Source organism: Myxocyprinus asiaticus, chromosome 25, assembly GCF_019703515.2.
Source record: "Myxocyprinus asiaticus isolate MX2 ecotype Aquarium Trade chromosome 25, UBuf_Myxa_2, whole genome shotgun sequence".
Lineage (NCBI taxonomy): Eukaryota > Metazoa > Chordata > Actinopteri > Cypriniformes > Catostomidae > Myxocyprinus > Myxocyprinus asiaticus.
The window spans coordinates 38,416,936-38,435,773 of NC_059368.1; the positions used below are offsets into that span (position 1 = coordinate 38,416,936).

General features: G+C 39.7%; 1 protein-coding gene across 6 annotated transcripts in view; it reads left to right on the forward strand.

The window, feature by feature from the left end:
• The first annotated feature begins 379 nt into the window (after positions 1–379).
• Positions 380–18,838, forward strand: part of LOC127415782 (centrosomal protein of 128 kDa-like) — a 77,566-nt gene continuing 59,107 nt past the window's right edge. For 4 of the 6 annotated variants that reach the window (XM_051654697.1, XM_051654698.1, XM_051654699.1 and 1 more), the window contains exons 1-8: positions 380–477; positions 842–1,001; positions 1,098–1,184; positions 1,270–1,396; positions 9,646–9,767; positions 13,623–13,714; positions 14,711–14,783; positions 15,073–15,195. In XM_051654697.1, coding sequence (XP_051510657.1) covers positions 846–1,001; positions 1,098–1,184; positions 1,270–1,396; positions 9,646–9,767; positions 13,623–13,714; positions 14,711–14,783; positions 15,073–15,195 — 780 coding nt within the window. In that variant the 5' untranslated portion in view covers positions 380–477; positions 842–845. Of the gene's footprint in view, positions 478–841; positions 1,185–1,269; positions 1,397–8,768; positions 8,839–9,645; positions 9,768–13,622; positions 13,715–14,710; positions 14,784–15,072; positions 15,196–18,838 lie in introns of those variants that run through there. The other 2 variants (XM_051654701.1, XM_051654700.1) reach the window with 2 other exon arrangements.

Consider the following 18,838-nt stretch of genomic DNA (forward strand, 5'->3'; position numbering starts at 1 on the left):
TATTTCAGTAATAAAATCCTCTTTGAGACTCATAACAGCTTCTCCCAATCGTAAAACAGTACCAGTAAAATAAACTTTTTTATATAACATAAAAATATTGTGGCAAGTAGCTTATTTATTTTAACATAATGAATTACAGTATAATATGATATGGAAATTATGTAAGACATGTTCATGGGTCTCGAATTTAGAGTCCAAGTCAAGTCTCCAGTCAAAGTCGAGTCTCAACTCAAGTAGTTTTTATATTTCTCAGACTGGGTCTGGAGTTTCCATCTGTAATGGAACAGAACAGAACAGAATTTAATAGGAAAGAAAAATGTGACGGGTGCCGCCCGTGTGACAAAAACTAAATCTCCCATGATTCATTGTGTTTGTTGTCTTCCTGTTAGGCGGCCAGTTCAAGTTGCCATAGCAGAGGATGGCGCTGCTATACGCTGATCATCACACAAGATAACCGTCAAACCGCTGGGCACACGGGTGGGTGCAGATTTATATATGTTTCTTGCTGTTTATCATTTTTTGCTAAATATTATACCTGCAAAAACTAATGTTTCAAAGCTCAGAATAGAGAAGAGAGCTAGCTGCACGTGCAAAGCTAACTAGCTTAATAGTTTAACGTTAACTTTCAGTGCCGAGGCACGTATAAGATCTTTATTTTCAAAATGTTGATGATTTAATTGACCAGATGAGCGACTAACAGCCTTAAACAGTTAATTAATCCGAATATTTGCTCACCAGGTGTAATTATGTGCATCTTGCAACTATCTAAACAAATAATGCATTGATCAGGACAGATGGAGGTGGTTTCTGATATCAGATTGGTGCTGTTGTTTATTTTCAGCGTTATGGACTCCTCCAGTGAATCTGACACCTATGACATACCGAGAGGGCGTAAATCCCGGGCTAGAGAGAGCCGAATTAGACCTGAAAGCAGGTTTTCCAGGGATACACATGTATCAGACATATCAGACAAAATTGACACTTTGGCAGACACTCTACAGGTCAGCTGCTTTCATTAACTGAACAATGTTTGATCTACTGTAAACAGCAGGTCTTGCCATTGCTCTTGTGACTTAAAGGCTTGCGCTCTGGTGCAGGACACAAGCCGAAATCTAAACAAAGTGGATCGGATGTTGGGCCAGTACAGGGAACACACAGATGACCAAGCTGAAGCCATGGCGACGGTGAGTATTGCTGCTCAGAGCCGTATGGGATTGTCTCTGATTTCAGATAAGGGTTTTTGTTATAAGAGAATTCCCTGCGTTCTAGCTGAGGGAGAGCTTAGAGGAGTCCATCCAACACCTGCAGGGGCAGCGCCTGAGGAGGTCCAATGGGGGGCGGAGCAACTCTCTATCCACACTGCACACCAGTGATTTGGAGGACGGCAGCGGCTCAGGTATGGGATGGACTGTAATCGGCTTGATTCAATGAATGGGAGCTTGTTTATACATTATTCAAATTCTCGTTCAAGTAATTAGTTGTAAAAGTGTCTTCTTGCCAATGTATGATTGTACAGTTGTATATTTTTTTTTATCTTTTTCACGCTTAAGAAGATTATCAGGGTACACTAAATTGCCTAAAATATGTGGACATCCCCTTCTGATTAAAGGGTTAGTTCACCCAAAAATGTAAATTCTCTCATAATTTACTCATCCTCTTGCCACCCCAAATGTGTATGAATTTCTTTAATCAGCAGAACACAAATGAAGATTTTTAAAAGAATATCTCAGCTCTGTAGGTCCATACAATGTAAGTGAATGGGTGCCAGAATTCTGAAGCTCCAAAATCCACATAAGGGCATCATGAAGTAATCCAAATGTCTCTGGTGTTTAAATCCATATCTTCTGAGATGATATGATAGGTGTGGGTGTGAAACAAATCAATATTTAAGTCCTTGTTCCTTCACTTTTACATTTACATTATTTGTGCATATCGCCCCCTAATGGGCAGAGAGGAGAATTTATGATAAAAATATAACTTAAATATTTATCTGTTTGTCACCCACACCTATCATATCGTGTCTGAACACATGGATTTAACCACAGGATTTGTATGGATTACTTTTATGCTGCCTTTATGTGGGTTTTGGAGCTTAAAAATGTTCACTTGCATTGTATTTAATTTAATTGTATTTATTTATCACACATTATACATTTGCACATATACAGTGAAATTCTTTTTTCACATATCCCAGCTAAGCTGGGGTCAGAGTGCAGGGTCAGCCATGATACGGCGCCCCTGGAGCAGATAGGGTCAAGGGCCTTGCTCAAGGGCCCAACAGTGGCATCTTGGCGGTGCTGGGGCTTGAACCCCTGACCTTCTGATCAGTAACCCAGAGCCTTAACTGCTGAGTCACCACTGCCCCCGCTGAGTCACCACTGCCCCTGTATGGACCTACAGAGCTGAAATATTCTTCTAAAAATCTTCATTTGTGTTCTGCAGAAGGAAGAAAGTCACACATCTGGGATGGCATGAGGGTGAGTAAATGATGAGAGAATTTTAATTTTGGGTGAACTATCCCTTTAACTTATTTGGCTATCTCAGTTACACCCATTACTAAGTAGTGCATAAAATCAAGCATACAGTCATGCAGTCTCTTTAGACAAACATTCTTAGTACAGTGGGGCTCACCTTTTCGGCTCCAGCTAGTTACAATACCCCTGTTTACAGAGTGAGGTCCTTGAAGAGATGGATTACTGAGTCTAGTGTTGAGTAAAGGAATTGACTGACCTGAACAAAGCCCAGACATAAACCCCACTGTACACACTAGGAATGAATTGGAACTGCAAATATGTATGTATGAATTTATTTGTATAGGGACAGTACAAAAAGACATAATTTTAGTTAAAAGACTAAAAAAGATGCATTGCACATAGAGATTATAGCACTTGCCAATTTGCATCTCAAGTCCCTAGAAGAGCCTTTAAAAAAAAAAAAAAACTCTATTCTAACCATTCTACATGTGTCTACATTCTACATCGCTCCATCTCCCAACATCAGTGCCTTTCCTGAGTTATGAATGAACTGGAAGCAAAATCAGTTTCATCAGTATCAGTTCAATAAAACCTTGTTTTGGTGCAAATTCAGCTGTAACTGTAGGCTAGCCAAATTTAGGCAGTTGGCAACATGGACAGATTGCGTGATATACCTTCGTCCGAAACCATGAACGAAACTACGCAAGGCTAAATCTCCATTCACACCGCAAGTGACACACAGCGACAAAGCGACACGCTCTCGTTCATTTTCATTTAGAGCAGAATGACTTACGGCGACACGAGCGACAGTGACAGTGACGACAAGATGTGGGCGTGGCAAGTGACAAGATAGAGTTAAGAAATGTTTAACTTTATGCAAATGACGAGCAACATTCGGGAGCGACTACCAGTGGGAGAGAAGACAGTGGAGCTCACGTCATCCGTCTCCTGTGAGATACTGGTGTTGAGTAGGGGTGCGAGAAAAAAATCGATATGTTAAAGTATTGCAGTATTTTTCCTTATGATATTGTTTCGATATTCGTGTGCCAAAATCTATATTATTTACATTTTTCAACATTCATTTTATGGTCAGTGGAAAAAACGTTCTATTACCCAATTGATCTAGTCCATCAGATGGCGCAGTTATTATGCTTTTCCGCTGAGAAATGTAAAAAAGACTTATTTGAGGGTCAGTATTGTTTATGTTCACATAAATGGTACACATTCAAATAATTTCAGGCACTTTTGTATCAATTAAACAATGCATTTGGTGATTCGGAAACAGTTCTGTGAAGAAGAATAAGATCAAGTTTTGGATCGCAATACACCAAAAATAAAGTATCGCAATAATATCGTATCATGACCTAGATATCGATATAATATCATATTGCCACTTGCCTTGTGATTCCCACCCCTAGTGTCCAGTGCAGGCAAGACAGAGTTGTTATAATGTTATGAGGGATTTCACTGTTTAGTATCATTTGTCTGTTACCACATGCATAGCTATAATAAAATGATGATGCGTGGAAAACCGTCAAAAATTGTCCACATTCTGAGTGAGTTTGATTCATATTTTGATTGATTGTTTCTCGTTTGAGCACTGCTACAGGTTATATAAAACGCGTTCTTTTGCAGAATGTTTGTTTAGAGGCAGGAGAACTGATTCCTTGTTAAATTAGAATGGTATTTTAGTTTTACCAGCAGTACATTTTTATTTGTGATCAGATTTTCTAAAGCTTTGCTGTGTTGTTCAGCCTAGGCTAGAGCGACAGCAGTGGCAATGCCCAATAGCGACTTCATAGTAGAGAGACTAGCGACATGCAGCGACAACGCCTGCGCAGTTCATGGTAATATTTAAAGTGCACTTAGTGATGTTTTGTTCGTTGATAACTAGTGGCGTAAATGCAGCATCACACAAAAGCAGAAGTTCTCAGTTACCGATGTCATTGTAGAAATGCGATTCATAGTCAGCCTTGATTCATTTATTCCCTGGGTGAAAACGTCCAATTTCATGGAATTATCGGCAAAAAACGAGTCATTTTTTTGGCCAGTCACATGATTTCAAGATGGCGGCGTTCATGAATATGCGGCCAGCACCACAAAGCAGTTATTTTTTTTTTTTTCACCCAATTTGGAATGCCCCATTCCCAGTGCGCTTTTTAAGTCCTCGTGGTCGCGTAGTGATTCGCCTCAATCTGGGTGGCGGAGGATGAATCCCAGCTGCCTCCGCGTCTGAGACCATTAACCTGCGCATCTTATCACGTGGCTTGTTGAGCGTGTTGCCACGGAGACAGCGCGTGTGGAGGCTTCACGCCATCCACCGCGGCATCCGCGCTCAACTCACCACGCGCCCCACCGAGAACGAACCACATTATAGCGACCACGAGGAGGTTACCCCATGTGACTCTACCCTCCCTAGCAACCGGGCCAATTTGGTTGCTTAGGAGACCTGGCTGGAGTCACTCAGCACACCTTGGATTCGAACTAGTGAACTCCAGGGCTGGCCCACAAAGCAGCTTTTTCTCTAAGACTGATACAAGGTTTTTCCTGACTCAAAATGAGATAGAGGTGGTACCATCCTGATCATGTGCACACATATACTTGTACCATGCCTTCCACTGGCTGAAGCAAACACTTACAAGCAACATATTTTAGGTGTTCTAATAATTAGATGATTAAAGAAAATGACAATTATCAACTTATAGCAAATTTAATTAAAAAAGCTAACCTGTTCAACATTAAATTAATTAAATACAACATAACAGCTAATGTGTTCATTTATAGTTAACAAACAGCAAACTTGATTAACCTCTTAAACTGATAATAAGATCATCTCTGATCTCAGGTATGTGGGTGGGTATGGTGGGAAGGGACAATGTGTAAAGACCAATCTTCCACTATTTTACAGCTTGGATTGGATTGATGGCTTAGATTGACAGGTCTTGATTTACCATGCACACAACTGAAACAGTGCTGGATCTTATTACTTGTTACTTATTCTATGTAATTATGTTTCTGGTTTATTATGGCATTTACAAATGTAAATAGTTCTTAGGTTCAGTAAAACCCTCAGATCACTTGTTTGGAGAGTTTTTTGGACTTTTGATAAAAAAGGCTACCTTGGTTCCAAATGCCATAACTTGCCTTGAGATAACAATACAACATTTTGCCCAGCTACAGTTGACATGATTGTAGTCATCATGTCAAGCAAGATTAATTAATAAATTGAATAAATAAACTGCATCACTTTCTCAGCTGTGTTGTAACATAAGAGCCTCCAAACATGAGATGTACATGTTTGCATTTTTGAGAAAATCAAGATTATTCGTGGTTAGTAATTTTTAAGTCACTGAAATAAGGCCATGAATCACAAAAGGTAAATTCACAGCATGTCTTCTTCCAAAAACGATAATGAGCTCATACTGGAAAGACTGTACCTCTCGTAGGTTTCATACGGATTACACAATTGAAAAATTGTTTTCAATTTAAATTGGTTCATTTAAAAGTAGACAATTCAAGCTTTCTATAAACATATTTCTCATGTCTGCGAGGCAAGTATACGCTGAGTTTCTTTTCATTTTAGTGGCGCGCTACAGACAGAAGTTCACGGAGACCGAGGTGGCAGAAAGCGCATCCTGTATGATTTCTTTATTTTACAGAATCGCAACTGTTTTGCTGTTATTGTGAGTGTACACAAATAAAAGTAAACTCTTTATAGTTTCGAATGATGTCTTACTCTTATCTGTATGACCAAAAATGATGGAGTTTACCACAGTACTTTTTCGGAATGTTTCCACTTCCTGTTGCCCGAAAAAAATGAGGCTTCTCTCTTTTTAGTTGGACATAAGCATGTGCTTTGATTCTGAAGGAAACCGCTGCATCACACATTTCTTTTCCTAATTGCACTTTGTGACACTTTGCCTTTATGACTATACAGTAAATAATTACTACATAGATATGCACAGTTAATCCAGATACAAGGAAGAATAATAATTTTCAAATATTCACTGAATTATTGGCTGAGAAGCTGACCTGTAAGTGAAATTAAATGGATAGTTCACCCAAAAATGAAAGTTCTCTCATGATTTACTCTCCCTCATGCCATCCCAGATATGTATGACTTTATTTCTTCTGCAGAACAAAAATTATGATTTTTTTGAAGAATATTTCAGCTCTGCAGGTCCATACAATGCAAGTGAATGGGTGCCAAAATTCTGATGCTCCAAAAAGCACATAAAGGCATCATAAAAGTACTCCAGGCGACTCCAGTGGTTTAATCCATATCTTCAGAAGCGATATGGTAGGTGTGGGTGAGAAACAGATCAATATTTAAAGGAATAATTCACCCAAAAATTAAAATTTGCTGATAATTTACTCACCCTTAGGCCATCCAAGATGTAAACTCAGCAAAAAAAAAAGTCCTCTCACTTTCAACTGCTTTTATTTTCAGCAAACTTAACGTGTAAATATTTGTATGAACATAAAAAGATTGAACAACTAAGACAAACTCAAAGTAAAACTCAAGAAGGGTCAAAAGTAACAGTCAGTATCTCATGTGGCCAGCAGCTGCATTAAGTACTGCAGTGCATCTCCTCCTCATGGACTGCACCAGATTTGCCAGTTCTTGCTGTGAGATGTTACCCCACTCTTCCACCAAGGCACTTGCAAGTTCCCAGACATTTCTGGGAGGAATAGCCCTAGCCCTCACCCTCCGATCCAACAGGTCCCAGACATGCTCAATGGGATTGAGATCCGGGCTCTTCACTGGCCATGGCAGAACACTCACATTTCTGTGATGCAGGAAATCACGCACAGAACGAGCAGTATGGCTGATGGCATTGTCATGCTGGAGGGTCATGTCAGGATGAGCCTGCAGGAACGGTGCCACATGAGAGAGGAGGATGTCTTCCCTGTAATGCACAGCACTGAGATTGCCTGCAGTGACAACAAGATCAGTCCGCCCTGTGTGACACACCGCCCCAGACCATGACGGACCCTCCACCTCCAAATCGATCCTGCTCCAGAGTACAGACCTCAGTGTATCGCTCATTCCTTCGATGATAAACGCGAGTCCGATCATCACCCCTGGTGAGACAAAACCGCGACTCGTCAGTGAAGAGCACTTTTTGCCAGTCCTGTCTGGTCCAGCAAAGGTGGGTTTGTGCCCAGAGGCAACGTTGTTGCTGGTGATGTCTGGTAAGGACCTGCCTTACAACAGACCTACAAGCCCTCAGTCCAGCCTCTCTCAGCCTATTGCGGACAGTCTGAGCACTGATTGAGGGTTTGTGCATTCCTAGTGTAACTCGGGCAGTTGTTGTTGCCATCCTGTACCTGTCCCGCAGGTGTGATATTCGGATGTACCGATCCTGTGCAGGTGTTGTTACACGTGTTTTGCCACTGCGAGGATGATCAGCTGTCCTTCCTGTCTCCTTGTAGCGCTGTCTTAGGCGTCTCACAGTACAGACATTGCAATTTATTGTCCTGGCCACATCTTCAGTCCTCATACCTCCATGCAGCATGCCTAAGGCATGTTCACGCAGATGAGCAGGGACCCTGGGCATCTTTCTGTTGGTTTTTTCAGAGTCAGTAGAAAGGTCTCTTTAGTGTCCTACGTTTTTATAACTGTGACCTTAATTGCCTACCATCTGTAAGCTTTTAATGTCTTAACGACCGTTCCATAGGTGCATGTTCATTAATTGTTTATGGTTCATTGAACAAGCATTGAAAACATTGTTTAAATCCTTTACAATAAAGATCTGTAAAGTTATTTGGAATTTTTCAAAATTATTTTTTAAAATACAGTGTCCTGAAAAAGGGACGTTTCTTTTTTGCAATTTGTTTTTCACACAAATGAAGTCATGTGGATTACTTTGATGCTGCCTAAATATGCTTCTTGGACTGTCAAAAATTGGTGGCCATTTACTTTCATTGGATGAAGCTAAAATCTGTGATACTTTACAAAAAATCTTAAATCCTGTTCTGATGAAGAAAGAAGGTCATATACATCTTGGATGGCCTAAGGGTGAGTAAATTATCAGCAAAATATTTTTTGGGTGAACTATTCCTTTAAGTCCTTTTTTGCAAGAAATTCTTCTTCCCGCCCAGTAGGGGACGACATGCATGAAGAATGTGAATTACCAAAAACAGAAGAAGAATGTGAAAATGATCTGTTTCTTACCCGCACCTATCATATCGCTTCTGAAGACATTGATTTAACCACTGGAATCTTGTGGATTACTTTTATGCTGACTTATGTGATTTTTTTTGAGCTTCAAAATTTTGGCACCCATTTACTTGCATTCTCAAATCTTCATTTGAGTTCATCAGATGAAAGAAAGTGAGACACATCTGGGATGGCACGAGGGTGAGTAAATGATGAGAGAATTTTCATTTTTGGGTGAACTATTCCTTTAAATGATCCAAACAGTTTAAATAAAAATATTTAGACTTTGTGATGTCAATTAATTTGGTTTATTTCACCTAAAGAGTCAAGAGCAATGAGTGCATGCTCACTTCTGTTTTACTCCAGTGCTGGTTATTAAATCAGTATAATGTTGATTCAGGAATTTATTAGCTTCAGATGAACATGGTCTGTGCATGCACTCTCTGTGGGTACACTAAGAAAAAATCTGGCCCACATAAGGTGACGTTTAGTCCAAACACGCCCACTTTGTGTGTGTGTGCATGCGTGCATGCAGGAGGCCAGATGTGCCTTTAAAAGGCAAGATGTATATTTGAAACATTTAAAAAAATTGGGGGGAATATTTAATATTATGAATACATTAGCCATAAATAGTCTACTGTATACTGTGCTTGTTATGATTTCTATGCTGATAATTTCCCCACATGGGAAAAAATTTAATCGCTTTTCACTTATTTTGTTTAAGCAAGTCCCTTATTTTGAGCTTGTTTTTCCACACCAGGTCCCTTGTTTCTCTTGCAAGACCTGACAACAGCCTTAGCACAGAGTACTGTCATTTTAAAAATAACATTATTTAACTTTAGAACATTATTGTTTTCGTTCTAACAGGTTACCTTTTAAAAGCAGGCTACAAAACAAAAAAATACAGTATCTGCTCAGAACGAACCGAAATGTAAAACATTTAATTTTTATTTCTTGCTGCATATTAAGCAGTACAATTGCCCCAGATCTCTGTTTCTTGCCTTGTAGATAGGAGACGCTACTTCCCCACATCACCTCTGAGAGATTATGGGAGTGCAGGCACAGGTAACAGAAGACGGTCCAGATCTGTCGCAGTGCGTTTCCGAGACTCCACTCAAGCTGAGGAGCAGGTAAAATTGTTTACCTCAGACCCAGACCTGCTTGAATTGAAGGAGAGGGGTTGTGTTGCCCTGGAGATCCAGAGAGAGATGATTATTCTTTTATAAAATTCCACTTATTACAACAAAACTCATGTGTATCTTTAACTACACATTGCCATATGAACAACCATTCAGTAATTGCACTGCTTGAGTAAAACATGAAGTCAGAAGTTTACATACACCTTAGCCAAATACATTTAAACTCAACTCACAATTCCTGACATTTAATCGTAGAAAACATTCCCTGTCTTAGGTCAGTTAGGAACACTATTTTATATTAAGAATGTGAAATGACAGAATAATAGTAGAGAGAATGATTTATTTCAGCTTTTATTTCTTTCATCACATTCCCAGTGGGTCAGAAGTTTACATACACTTTGTTAGTATTTGGTAGCATTGCCTTTAAATTGTTTAACTTGGGTCAAACATTTTGGGTAGCCTTCCACAAGCTTCACACAATAAGTTGCTGGAATTTTGGCCCCTTCCTCCAGACAGAACTGGTGTAACTGAGTCAGGTTTGAGGCCTCCTTGCTTGCACACGCTTTTTCAGTTGTGCCCACAAATTTTCTATCAGATTGAAGTCAGGGCTTTGTGATGGCCACTCCAATACCTTGACTTTGTTGTCCTTAAGCCATTTTGCCACAACTTTGGAGGTATGCTTGGGGTCATTGTCCATTTGGAAGACCCATTTGTGACGAGCTTTAACTTCCTGGCTGATGTCTTGAGATGTTGCTTCAATATATCCACATAATTTTCCTTCCTCATGCAGTGCACCAGTCCCTCCTGCAGCAAAGCACCCCGACAACATGATGTCGCCACCCCCATGCTTCACGGTTGGGATGGTGTTCTTTGGCTTGCAAGCCTCTCCCTTTTTCCTCCAAACATAACGATGGACATTATGGCCAAACAATTCAATTTTTGTCTCATCAGACAAGAGGACGTTTCTCCAAAAAGTAAGATCTTTGTCCCCATGTACACTTTTTTTATGGTGGTTTTGGAGCAGTGGCTTTTTCCTTGCTGAGAGCCTTTCAGGTTATTTCGATATAAGACTTGTATTATTGTGGATATACATACTTGTCTACCTGTTTCCTCCAGCATCTTCACAAGGTCCTTTGCTGTTGTTCTGGAATTGATTTGCACTTTTCGCACCAAATTACGTTCATCTCTAGGAGACAGAATGCATCTCCTTCCTGAGCGGTATGATGGCTGCGTGGTCCCATGGTGTTTACTTGCGTACTATTGTTTGTACAGATGAACGTGGTACCTTCAGGCATTTGGAAATTGCTCCCAAGGATGAACCAGACTTGTGGAGGTCCACAATTTTTTTTCTGAGGTCTTGGCTGATTTCTTTTGATTTTCCCATGATGTCAAGCAAAGAGGCACTGAGTTTGAAGGTAGGCCTTAAAATACATCCACAGGTACACCTCCTATCAGAAGCTAATTGCCTAAAGGCTTGACATCATTTTCTGGAATTTTCCAAGCTGCTTAAAGGCACAATTAGCTGGTGTATGTAAACTTCTGACCCACTGGAATTATGATATAGTCAATTAAAAGTGAAACAATCTGTCTGTAAAAAATTGTTGGAAAAATTACTCATGTCATGCACTAAGTAGATGTCCTAAACGACTTGCCAAAACTATAGTTTGCTAATATGAAATCTGTGGAGTGGACTTCAGCCTAAGTGTATTTAAACTTCTGACTTCAACTGTAACAGTAACAGTTCCAGAGACAGTTTTGACTGTAGCCTAATGTTGTACTTCAGGCTTGTGAGACTTCAACTTATTTCATTTCGAGGAATTCATAACATGCGCCTCAGTAATTAATTCAGTAACCACTCAGAATGATGGATAAGTGTTTTTGATTCACTAAAAAGAGGCAGTTATTGGTTCGGAACCGCACGGGTTAAGTTTTCTGAATGATGTACTAAAAACAACCGCACGGGTTAAGTTTTCTGAATGATGTACTAAAAACAACCGGCTCATAAGAGTCATTTGGTCTGGAATGGGACTATACCTGAAACCCCTTATGTTTCGCACTGTAGATTCTAAAGAGCTGGCTCATAAGAGCCATTCATTTTGAAATCAGAATAATTTGAACACATGGTGTGTTTCATGCTGTAGATAAAGCAAGGGCAAAGTCCCTTTCAAGGCAAGTCAGTCCACTCTGCGGTCATCTTTGGAACGCTCTCGGACAGGCTGGGCAAGCTGTTTTTCTCTGTAAATAAGCAGCATGACAGTGCAGCTCCTATCTATTTGAATGTGGAAAGACCAAAATCTCCAAAACAGCTGGTCAAGATTATGATCAAAGAACACATTTCAAATCAGCAGTAAAATCTGACAACAATTGTATCATAAATTGTGCTTCATTAGCTCAAATAACGCTAGAAAACACTATTTTTCAGGCTGGTTCAACTAATGTGCATGCGCATTCTTTAGTTGACTGACAGGTCTATATCTAAAAGGTGATTGGCTCTTCTACCTGTAAGGCATGAACACCCTTTCTAAATCCGTTGACCGTTCCAATTTCTCCCATTCATTTTAATACCAGTGGTCCGTCTCTGCTAAACCATCTCTGGTAGGGGGCAGGGCTGCCTCTGAATTGTGCTGAAGGAAACACTGTCAGAGTATTTTTGTATGATGTTCCATCTGCATTGCCGGAAAATTGCATAGAAAGGAACCGTTAACAGTACCAAAAATCAAATGGTTCCAGTAAAAAAGAAAAAATGGAACTGGTTCTGAACAAGAACTGCTTCTCTATTCCTAATCCTAGTCTGTTAGGTGTGAGGTATGAGCAATATTGTATATCACAATTTGAGTAATTTTATATCATGGTAGAGCTATACAACAATATAGTTATTTTTACTGGAAATTCAATCCAAAAAAAAAAAATAAATAAAAAATCTAATTTCATTGTTTTCTCTGTTTATTTGGAACTTGATGTAAAAAAAAAAAAAAAAAAAAAAATCATAAATGAATAAGTCAGTGCAAAAACAGCTTAACATTTTGTAACACCTGAGTTAAAAACAAAAAAATCAAAACTGTAATAATTTATCAATTATCTTTTTTTAGCCATATTTAAAGCTGTTGAAATGCTGAGTTGAAGTTGAATTTACATTAATGTGGCAAGGTATGACATTGCTTGCTAATCAAAAACAACCACACTGTGTCTATACTGGACAAGAGCTGCACATGGAGATGGATCAAAATTAAATATCTTCCAGTATAATTAAAGGGACGGCTCACCCAAAAATTTAAATTCTCTCATCATTTATTCACCCTTATGCCATCCCAGATATGTATGACTTTCTTCCTTCTGCAGAACACAAATGAAGATTTTTAGAATAATATCTCAGCTCTGTAGGTCCATACAATGCGAGTGAATGGTGACCAAACTTTTGAAGCTCAAAAAGCACATAAAAACAGCATAAAAGTAATCCATACGACTCCAGTGGTTAAATCCATATCTTCAGAAGTGATATTAAAGGTGTGGTTGAGAAACAGATAAATATAAGAGTCCTTTTTACTATAAATTCTCCTACCTACTGAATAGAGGTCTGCTATTTAAAATTGGACTTAAGCCTGGTGGATGATAAAATGGGGCAAAAAAAAAAAAAAAATCAATCCACAGATTTACATTGGGGGTGGCTCTTGAATTTGGCCTTTAAGCAACAGCCTACTAACTGCCCAGAACACTCTAGTAACTGAATAGCAACGCCTTGACAACCACTCACACAACACTCAAGCATTGTGGCAGCGAGTTTTGCATGGGTATGCACCACTCATGTTTTCATCAAAAAATGTTGAAAATCTTCTCTTTGCATCTCAGATTCACTCGATGCACCAGTCCCTCAGAGACCTGCGGAGCGATCAGCTCAGACTGGGTGATGATATCGACAGAGAGATCAGCAGGAGAAACAGGTCATTTTAATGTTTTTTTTCTTGTCCAAATCAATGCAGCTTGTTCATTGTTGAACTAAAAGTGAAGTGTGTATTTATTTTGATGTTAAAGGAATAGTTCACACAAAAATGAAAATTCTCATATCATTTACTCATCCTCATGCCATCTCAAATGTACTGTATATGACTTTCTTTCTTCTGCAGAACACAACAATTTTTAGAAGAATATCTCAACCCTGTAGGTGCATTCAATGCAAGTTTATGGTGACCAAAACTTTGAAGCTCCAAAAAGCACATTAAGACAGCATAAAAACAATCCATACGACTCCAGTGGTTAAATCCATATCCACTGAAGCGATAAAATCAAATTTGGGTGAGAACAGACCAAAATGGAACTCCCTTTTCACTGTACATCTTGTTATTGCAGTCTCTAGGCATGAACCTAGTGCTTGACGCATACGCAGAGCGCTAGATGGCGCTACAAAGTTTAATCAAGCTTGAAATCACGATCGTCAAGGAGACTGCTGATGTCAAGATTTATAGTGAATAAAGATATATATCTTGGTCTGTTCTCACTCAAAAATGAATTGATATCTTTAGAAGATATGGATTAAACCACTAGAGTCATATGGAATACTTTTATGCTGCCTTTATGTGCTTAATGGACCTTCAAAATTCTGGCCACCATTCACTTGCATTGAATGAACCAACACTTATAGAGATATTCTTCTAAAAATCTTTGTTTGTGTTCTGCAGAAGAAAGTAAGTCATACACATCTGGCATGGCATGAGGGAAATGATGAGAGAATTAACTTTTTTTGGGGGGTAAACTATTCCTTTAAAGACCATTTGAAAGGGCAAACAGAGGGTAGTATTCAGGAAACCTTTTTGAAAACACTGATTATTTTTATAATTCAATTTGGTGATGCTAGTGGCACAAAAATTATTCAGTTCAACTTGAAATACTCTTCTACGTAGACATTATTTTACTTTTATGCTTTCTGTCCCTCAAAAAAGGACTGACATTGAAACCCGGAAGACAATAGAGAATCTTGCAGGCCACGTACGGCCAACACCGAGAGAAGAACCCGTAAGTCAATCTAACATCACACTGGAAACTTGGTTCGCTTTTAATTCTTGTAGCTTCCTGCTGTGCCAAGCGACTACTAATGGTGGTGCATTGTCCACCGCATGCTGTGAGGGCATAATTGATGTGCTGTGCTTGAATTAGGATTTTGCCTTTTCTTTTGCTCTCAGTTGAATATAGTTTCTAAAGAGACCTGTTAAAGAGAACATAATACATTTAGCTGGATAACAGCAATTTTCTTAGCATAAAAAAGCACATGTGGAGTCAGCTTGAGTTGTGTGATGTGTCTCAGGTGTCGTTACGGGTGGAGAGACGTCTACAGGAAATCGAAGATGAGATGCGCTCGGGGCGACAGGTGCTTTCTCAAAGACATCCCGGAGAGAAAGGAAAAAACTTATCTGGTGAACTGCAGGAGGTAGAAACCTAACTGCATATTGTTATTGATTTACTTACATTTTAAAGGCGGTCATATTATGTGGAATCAAATTTTGATGTAAGGAGACCGGGGGCGATGGCAACACGCTCAATTTCTTCAATCACAAATAAGTTAGAGTGACGACACTTATTCAGCATATGCTTAGTAAGTTCTCTCTGCCTTAGGGAAAAAAAAGTGCAGTCCTTTCATCTGAAAAAACTGATTCTGAGATAAACCTTCTGTTCTGCTGTCTAAAGTTTTGATTCCTTTGAATTCGAACTGAAAATTTTCATATATCATGTACGGTTGGACTCATCAACACATAACTGTTTACATTTATGCATAAAAACTATATTTTGACCCCAACGTACAGCCCATGTTTGGAGTAAAGTGCTAAAGCTCATTTCATATGCAAGGGGGCTGTGTTTTTTTTTTCTCCCCAATTTGGAATGCCCAATTCCCAATGCGCTCTAAATCCTCGTGGTGGTGTAATGACTCACCTCAATCCGGGTGGCGGAGGACGAATCTCAGTTGCCTCCGTGTCTGAGACCGTCAATCCGTGCATCTTATCACGTGGCTTGTTGAGCGCGTTACTGCGGAGACGTAGCTTCACGCTATTCTCCGCGGCATCCACGTACAACTCACCACGTGCCCCACCAAGAGCGAGAACCACATTATAGCGACCACGAGGAGGTTACCCCATGTGACTCTACCCTCCCTAGCAACCGGGCCAATTTGGTTGCTTAGGAGACCTGGCTCACTCAGCATGCCCTGGATTCGAACTCGCGACTCCAGGGGTGGTAGTCAGCGTCTTTACTTGCTGAGCTACCCAGGCCCCACAAGGATGCTGTTTCTTAAAGGTACAGCAGCAAAAAATGAACTGTTTGATTCAAAGGCACAGAGAGAGGGTGGAAAATTTGTCATTAAAAAAATGAAAAAGCCTTGGACCTCAGGAACAAAAATAGAAACATGCTTGAAATGACTTCTATTAAGAATCTTTAACAGCACTAATTTAACCCCTAATTCATAGCTTGATTCTAGGGCTGCAACTAACGATTATTTTGATAATCGATTAATCTAACGATTATTAGAACAATTATTCAACTATTCAGCGATTATTGCAACGATTAATCATTAGCTCTTAACCGATTATTCAGCTTGTGCCTCGACTTAAAAGGTTATATTAAACGTGATTACTAACAATAAAGAGGACAAAATCATCTTTTAAAAATACCTCTAAATGACATTCATTGAATTAAAGTTTAATTCAGTAAAAAAACTGCAAAAATCCTATTGTTATCAAATGTTTTTTTTCTTGTTTTCCATTTAAAATTGTCTAAAAATCCTTAAAACAAGATACATTTACTTAAGAAGCAACATAAGATATTTAGACTTGTTTTAAGAGAATGTATCTTAAATATAAGTGTATTTTGTATATAAGTGTATTTTTTTTTCACTGCGAGCGCAGTAAAGACAAAATATACTTATATTCAAGATCTATTCTCTAAAAGCAAGTCTAAATATCTTATATGCTGCTTCTCAGGTGAATGCATCTTTTTTTAAAGGATTTTTAGGTATTTTAAAATATTTGTATTTTTAATATTATATTCAACATTCTCAGATAACAATTTTTTCTTCTGCAGTATAGCTGCTAAAGAAAATTTACATTGTTTTAAAGGAGTTTTAGATATTTATATTGAAAAACAAGCCAAAACAAAAACTATTTTGTTTCAGTGTATAATGGGGCGAAGACTCTCTCACCATTCTATTCACTGCAATCCATGTTTAACTCACAAAAAAACAAACTCTCTCTTATTAATAATGCTACGTATTGCCAATTTTCTTCATGATAGGAAATGCACAGTGACACATATAAACTCATCAAAAAAAAGAAACATTCTCTCACTTTCAACTGCTTTTATTTTCAGCAGACTTAACTTGTGTAAATATTTGTATGAATATAAAAAGATTCAACAACAACGACATAAACTGAACAAGAAATGGAATAATGTGTCGGGGGGGGGGACGGGTCAAAATCAAAAGTAACAGTTAGTATCTGGTGTGGCCACCAGCTGCATTAAGTACTGCAGTGCATCTCCTCCTCATGGACTGCACCAGATTTGCCAGTTCTTGCTGTGAGATGTTACCCCACTCTTCCACCAAGGCACTTGCAAGTTCCCGGACATTTCTGGGGGGAATGGCCCTAGCCCTCACCCTCCGATCCAACAGGTTCCAGACGTGCTCAATGGGACTGAGATCTGGGCTCTTCACTGGCCATGGCAGAACACTGACATTCCTGTCTTGCAGGAGATCACGCACAGAACGAGCAGTATGGCCGGTGGCATTGTCATGCTGGAGGGTCTTGTCAGGATGAGCCTGCAGGAAGGGTACCACATGAGGGAGGAGGATGTCTTCCCTGTAACGCACAGCATTGAGATTGCCTGCAATGACAACAAGCTCAGTCCGATGGTGCTGTGACACACCGCCCAAGACCATGACGGACCCTCGACCTCCAAATCGATCCCGCTCCAGAGTACAGGCCACGGTGTAACGCTCATTCCTACAACGATAAACACATGTCCGACCATCACCCCTGGTGAGACAAAACCATGACTCGTCAGTAAAGAGCACTTTTTGCCAGTCCTGTCTGGTCCAGTGAAGGTGGGTTTGTGCCCATAGGCGACGTTGTTGCCGGTGATGTCTTGAGACCTGCCTTACAACAGGCCTACAAGCCCTCGGTCCAGCCTCTCTCAGCCTATTGCCAACAGTCTGAGCACTGATGGAGGGATTGTGCATTCCTGGTGTAACTCGGGCAGTTGTTGTTGCCATCCTGTACCTGTCCTGCAGGTGTGATATTCGGATGTACCGATCCTGTGCAGGTTTTGTTACACGTGGTCTGCCACTGCGAGAACAATCAGCTGTCCTTCCTGTCTCCCTGTAGTGCTGTCTTAGGTGTCTCACAGTACAGACATTGCAATTTATTGCCCTGGCCACATCTGCAGTCCTCATGCCTCCATGCAGCATGCCTAAGGCACATTCACGCAGATGAGCAGGGACCCTGGGCATCTTTCTGTTGGTTTTTTCAGAGTCAGTAGAAAGGTCTCTTTAGTGTCCTAAGTTTTTATAACTGTGACCTTAATTGCCTACCTTCTGTAAGCTGTTAGTGTCTTAATGACCGTTCCACAGGTGCATGTTCATTAATTGTTTATGGTTCATTGAACAAGCATTGAAAACATTGTTTAAACCCTTTACAATTAAGATCTGTAAAGTTATTTGGATTTTTACAAAATTATCTTTAAAATACAGTGTCCTGAAAAAGGGACGTTTCTTTTTTTGCTGAGTTTATTATGATTCAATTAGTCGCGAGCCATCACGTTATAATCTAGCTGCATTAAGCGTGCACGCTCGAAGGACGAGCATCCCCACGACAGAGTGTACATCAGCCGGGTGCAGTTTCAATCTCTCCCCCTTAGATTGGGACGCTTCGCGCAACTCATAGAAGAGGCACTGACTGCACTGAGAAATGGCAGTTTCGGAGTTTGTAGTTATTTACATGATCTGCTTCTGTATTACTTGAACTTTAATAAAGCTATAACGCATTAAACATAACTGCATTTAAGATGTAACGGAAAAGATGTGTTTC